This window comes from Macrobrachium nipponense, chromosome 22, assembly GCF_015104395.2.
Source record: "Macrobrachium nipponense isolate FS-2020 chromosome 22, ASM1510439v2, whole genome shotgun sequence".
Classification (NCBI taxonomy): domain Eukaryota; kingdom Metazoa; phylum Arthropoda; class Malacostraca; order Decapoda; family Palaemonidae; genus Macrobrachium; species Macrobrachium nipponense.
In genome coordinates this window covers 75,798,391-75,804,828 of record NC_087213.1, presented here as the reverse complement: position 1 = coordinate 75,804,828, position 6,438 = coordinate 75,798,391, and the positions used below count along the sequence as shown (strand labels likewise).

At 41.7% G+C, this 6,438-nt stretch overlaps 1 protein-coding gene across 1 annotated transcript; it reads right to left on the bottom strand.

Annotated features, from left to right (window-relative positions):
• Positions 1-4,253: 4,253 nt before the first annotated feature.
• On the bottom strand, positions 4,254-5,096 carry LOC135198322 (uncharacterized). The gene has a single exon (XM_064225893.1). The coding sequence runs from the start codon at positions 5,094-5,096 to the stop codon at positions 4,254-4,256; it is 843 nt and encodes a 280-aa protein (XP_064081963.1).
• Positions 5,097-6,438: the final 1,342 nt, after the last annotated feature.

The following is a 6,438-nucleotide window of genomic DNA, read 5'->3' as shown; positions in this document are numbered from 1 at the left end:
AGAAAAAGACATCCATCCCTGTCCTATTCATACTCTGGGAGGTGAATCGTAGGAAATGTTCACAATATTAGCCGCTTCATGCACTTGCATAGTAAGCTTACAGGCAGTGCATCAAACCTACCTTCACACACTGCACCATTCCGTTTTTCGTTCCGAAATTCTCTTACGTAATAATTTTGAAATGTCTCCCATTCCAATACCTTTTTCATCTCATCTATCCAGCACTCTCCTACCTGTTCTAACACTTCAAATTTATACACTTATTTTATAAGTACACCGGCTTCCATTTTATCCACTGACTACACCCTGATCCATCTTTCCAACACCACAAGAACTTTCTTTCATTAAACCCTCAGCTGGACAAAATCAACAGACTATAAGCCCAAAAGGGCTCCAAGGGAAATCAGCATGTAGAAATAGAAATAGTTTCTAGGAAAAGGTGATGCATAATTAAGTATAAGGGAATAAAAAATATAACGAAGACACCATAAATTCAAACGACGTCGGCAGGGAACTGGAAGGAATTTGTTCCTCGCTGAAATATTTGGATATGAGACGATTCCAAAACTGCAGCAGGCAAACTATTCCACAATTTAGTAATAGCGAAGGTAAAACTCCTAGCAGACAGTTCATCTCCACAACTCCAGCCTTTATTCTTTCCTCTACATTTAACAGCCACATTGCACTTTATTAAATAAGAGTTGGCCCAAAGTCCCTTCGTTCATTCTAACTGACTTACATAGGCCCTTCAACTCTCTTCCAAATCTCTTTTTACTCACCTTCCTACCCTCTCGCTTCACCTGTTCGCTTTCTCGCCTCTTCTGTCATCTTACCATCATCCGTTGCATTTACTTTCAAATGTATATACGAAACTGCTGCTCTTATTATTCACTTTCCATTTTAACAATCGTTGTTTTGTTTACCTTCATTTATGTATTTGTGTTTCACTGTCTCCAAACAGCACTACCATTTCTAGACATCAGCGTTACACACCAATTCATGGCTTATTTTCTTATACCACCAATGCAGCACCTGGATCTAAGGTCCTTTCCCTGACTTCTCACGTTACTCCATCCATTTGATTCTCATATTTACTTAGTTTATTCTGACAGAGGCTTGACTTTCATAATAAAAACTTCAAAATTAGCAACAAATTACTTTCTTCACCTTAGATCTTCAGCACCCTCTACATTGTACATCTTACAGTTACATTAGAATCTTTTTCTAGGTCCATATATACGACATACTGCATTTTCCTGCCCTTCACAACTTGCATGAAAGTTTTATCGTCATAAATACCTAATCGACACACCTTTTCTTTGTCTAAGCCCGCTCTGCTCATCCCATATTCTGAACAAAATCTTAGTATAACTCTGCCCAGTTTACTATGGAATGTTATGGCCCCTATAATTCTTCCTTCATTTCAGTTACCTTTCCCTCTGTGCTAGAAAAAGGTACAGAAAATTTGATTCCCTTGAATGCTCATGTGAATGCACATGTGATGAGGTGCATGATTTGGAAGACATGAAGGAAAAGAAGGAAAGGAATAGGTTTGATGTAATTGGGGTAGTGTGAAAGAAAGAAAGAAAGAAAGTGCATAATATCCAGAAAATTATGAAGTAAGAGAGAGAGAGAGAGAGAGAGAGAGAGAGAGAGAGAGAGATTAATAATAATTACTCGAAAGAGGTCTCTCTCGAAGTGGGCAGCATCCATCATCATTGGTATAGGCAACGGCAGGTCCAGATAGCATCGGTGCAGGAGCGTGGGTGAAAACTGTGATGAGTTGCCGCTGTGATGGGTAGTCGGAAAAAAACATTCAATTATCCAAGGCTATTTGGAGTCGGCCAGCGGTGATATGACCCCCAAAGCTGCCCTTTGGAACTGTTGAGAGGAATGATGGCATCGGGGAGTTGGGCATATGGGAAGGGAAGGGCCTATCGGGGGCGGGGGTGAGGTGTTGTGGGAAGGGCTGGTCTGGGGCGAGTTGTTGCGGGAACGGTTGATTCTTGTAGGATCTGCTGAGGGGGATGGGAGGGGGAGGGGGAGAGGGAGGGGTGTGTTGCGGGGAGAGCCGAAAGGAAAAGCTGTCTGGCAAGCATCCTCTTCTTTGAAGTAAAAACTCATCGAGCTGCTTTCCAAAGTCATTGGTACGTAGCAGTGACACGCAATCCCCTGTTATTCACGTAGCATCTCATCGGGAAGATACTAGCAATTACCCTTCCCCCATAATCCCTCTCCCTTTCCAGGACGGTGGGTTCTAAAGTTGCCTTTAATCGCAAACGGGAGTTGATTTAATGATATACTGAGAATCGTGACACGCGATTTGGTAAAATTTTCATTAAATGGACAAGATTGATCAGGACGAAAATTGGAGTTTCATTTTTCTAGATATTTTGTCTCTTCAGGGGCATTTATTGGCATTAATTGTTCCTGTGTTTATTTGGTTGTACTCTTGTAAGACGTGATCAAATGTTTACTTCAAAGCATGAAGACGTGCGATATGTGATTGTTCACTAGGTGTGTATTTTTATTTGTTCGAGTGAAAAATTAGTTAAACATCGTATCATATTGGCTACAGGATTACTAGTGCATTCTTTCCTTTTATTATGACCCACTTGCAGCAGTCAACTAGCTCTCCTACTTCATTAGTCCGACCATTGGAGAGGGATGTTTGGTCGACCGTAATTGGACCATTTAAAGAGGCGGTGTAGGCACCTCTTCGCTCTCCCGGGATTAATCATAATTTCATTTGGCGTTCACTACACAGAATGTTAGGTAGACTGTCTGGCCCGTGGGGATTCGGTGTTCGCCTAAGCACCCTTGATAAATGGGGAAACTTCACCTTTATCGACAGTTGGAAAGGGCCCTTCTCATCTTGACACTGGGTTGAGCCTCTTGGTTTAGTCTTAAATTGATTTCATTCTGTATACATGTATGTGTGTATGTATGTAAAGAAAGAGAAGAAACGAATATTATTTGTTGTGAGGATCTTTTTAAGATGGAAATCTCGTGATTATTCGTGTAAGCGAGACCAGGTTTCAATCTCAATCGAACTTTTTATACGCTGGTACCAATGAAGTAATTCAACTATACAGTAGTTTCTTTTTAGATTACTCAGTTGAAGAGAGTACGGTGCACACATACGAGAAGAATATTAGACCTTAACTTCGCTTAAGAGGTTTACGTAACAGAAAGCTCTTGTTTTATGGTATGCCCACGTGGGAGTGCTTGCGTTTACGATCTCCTCGTAAAAGGAAATCCCTTCTTTTGAGTTTTCTCACTTGTAATTGCTGATGCTTATAGAGCAGTGTTTGCACAATTTAGTCTCGTATAGTTAATGCTTTATGATTACATTCACTTTGGACGATATTCAACCGATGAAAGAAATAGTGACAGAAATTTTGCGCGGAGTTTAGTCTTGCGAAAAGTCTATAGTAAATATAAGGCATTAGTCTCTTTAAACTACGTATTCTTTGTTAAAATGTTTGACCTTTAAGCTTTTCGGGGAAAAAAAGTGATAGATGCTCAAAACTAGCTATGGAAAGTGGAATACAAAGATCACGCCCAAAGCCAAACGGTGGGACCTATAAGGTCATTCAGCACTGGAAGGGTCATGGAGAGTAGGTAGGTTAGAGAGGTGTAACTGGAGGAAAACCTTGCAGTTGCATGAAACAGCTGTTAGAGAGTCAGTTGGAACAAAGAGAATATGAACGGAGGCACAGTAAAAGGAATGAAAGAGGTTACAGCTAGGGACCGAAGGGATGCTGTAGAGAACCTTCAGTAATGCTACGCAGTTAATATAGGGCTTCACTGAAATACTTGCGTAAATCCTTAAGCCATATAATATGTGAAAATGATCAATATAAAAGTAATACACTGGAGGAGCTGTGAACAGTGGCGGGCTATGGCGTAGACTGATTGCAGTAATACCAGATAAAGATAATATGAATAGCGCGCCCTATATATTGATATAAATGGTACATAATATTCCCTATGCTCCAATAAACATGAATAATTGCATATACGTATTCCTAACACAATATTTATGTTAAATGTGTATCATAAATACCTATACATATTATTGATAATAATAATCATACATATCAATAAATAATTGTGATAATCCATCACCTCCCCCTCCCCTTTGCGTTCAAAGAGCTTTATGAACGAGTATGGAGTCTAGGTAAAAGTCGACACCCTAGTTGAGTGTCACTTTGCGGTTGTTGACTTGTAGCAGGGGCTACATCCTTCTTCTATGGAGATTGTTGCATCTCATCCCGCAATTGTGAATTAGGGAGATGTATAGGGTATAAGAAACGGTGGTTACGCCATAATATTTTTCCTGAGGGTAACTTCACATAGTAGTCTCGCGACTTGCCGATGCCCATTATGATGCCTGTCTTATCCCATCGCTTAGAGATAGGGTCTTGAATCCGGACATTATCATCAAGCTTAAGTGGTGCCAAAGGGTGTGCATGGCTGCCATAACGTATTTTGGCTGCTAGAGAACGTGATGCTACACGATGGTCGTATTCTTCTGCTTTCACTTGCCATTCCTGCTTGAATGATGATGCATGGGCCTGGACACATAATCGGAGGTCTTGGCCATATAATATCTGTGCTGGAGAATGGCCAGCATAGTTAGGAGTATTCTGTATCTCCAACAATCCTCTGTCAAAGTCTTCGGTGGCAATATTCCCAGAAGGGGCTACTTTTACGATAAAATGTTTGACCTTCTTTACAGCTGCCTCAGCATGGCCATTGCTTTGGGGATAGTGGGGTGTGGATATCACATGTTGAACACCCCATCTGCCTAGAAAATTCTTGAATTCAGAGCTGGTGAACTGAGGTCCACCATCTGTCATCAGCCTTACTGGAACACCTAACTCTCGGAATATGTGGCTGAAGTGACGTGTCGTTATTTCTGCTGTAGTATTAGTACCAAATTTTACCACTACTGGCCATCCAGATAGCCTGTCTACATACACGAGGAAAGATTTCCCAGCAACACTGAAGAAATCAGCCAATACAGATTCAAAAGGACGAGAGGGGTTCTCATTGCATAACAACGGCTCCTGCTGTTGACTTGGCTGCATTATCTGACATGGCTCACAGACTTGTACCGTATTTGCTATATCTGAATTAATACCTGGCCAATATACAGTCTGTTTAGCCTGACGCTTAGTTGCCTCCACACCACGATGGCTGTCATGAAATTAATTCCTCCCTTATTTTCCAATAGGGTAGTATGTCATTGTGGAGGTCATAACGGTGACTAAGGAATCCATTGGCAACGTTCTGGAGGAATCTTGTGTATGAGGAGTCCTCACGTGCTGCGGTGCGAATTTCTTCCAAGGTAAGATCTTGCGTAGTTGATGTCTTTACCTCTGAAATTGCGTCGACGTTCTTGGCTATTACACTCCTTAGGGAAAGATGAGTTTCACTATTTGGCATATCCTCAGATGTTGGGTGGCTCACAGGGGAACGTGAGAGGGCATCAGGGATGCAATGTTCCTTGCCCTTACGCCACACTACAGGGAAGATATATGGTGAAACTTTCTCTTTCAGACGTTGGAGACGTGCGTTTTCTACTGCATCCAAAGTATATGTATTCAAGATGGGTACCAGGGGTCTATGGTCAGTCACCAATGTGAAATGGGGTAATCCAAGTAAGAAATGGCGACATTTAGTCATGGCCCAAACTGGAGCTAAACATTCCAACTCAATGGTGGCCCATCTAGTTTCTGCATCAGCCAAAAATCGTGAACCACACTGGACCAAACAGAAATGGCCTTCCCCATGGTCTTGCAGAAGGGCATATCCTAAACCATATAAATGAGACGCATCCATTTGCAGTATGGTGGGGCACGTCGGGTCAAAATGAGCTAGCACAGGTGGCTGAGAGATAGCTTTTTTAACACTGGCAAAGGCAGCATCATGATCTGCCGTCCACGTAAAGGATCTCTTGGGGCTCATTAGTGGTCGAAGTGGATCTGCTGCAGCTGCAAGATTGAGTGAAAATTCTATCAGTTGGTTAGTAAGGCCAATGAATGACCTTAAATCTGTCAGATTTGCTGGCTTCGGAACTCTGATGTAGCTCGAACCTTCTCCTTATCAGCTGCAATTCCCTCTTCAGATAATGTGTATCCACAAAATGATACGGTAAGGCTAGCAATAATAAACTTTTCTGCATTTAAAGTAATACCATGAGTCCTACAATGTGACAAAACTTTGTTAACCCTGCATAAGTGAGAATAATAATCCCTATCATATACAAAAATGTCATCCACCACCTTAACACAATTTTTGATGCCTTGAAGGGCAACATTACCTCTCCTGCAGTAGGCATCTCCTGAGGCGCTGAATCCCATAGGTGAACGACAATAGCGATACCAACCATAGGGCGTGATGAATGTTGTAAGGGCTTGGTCTTCCTCT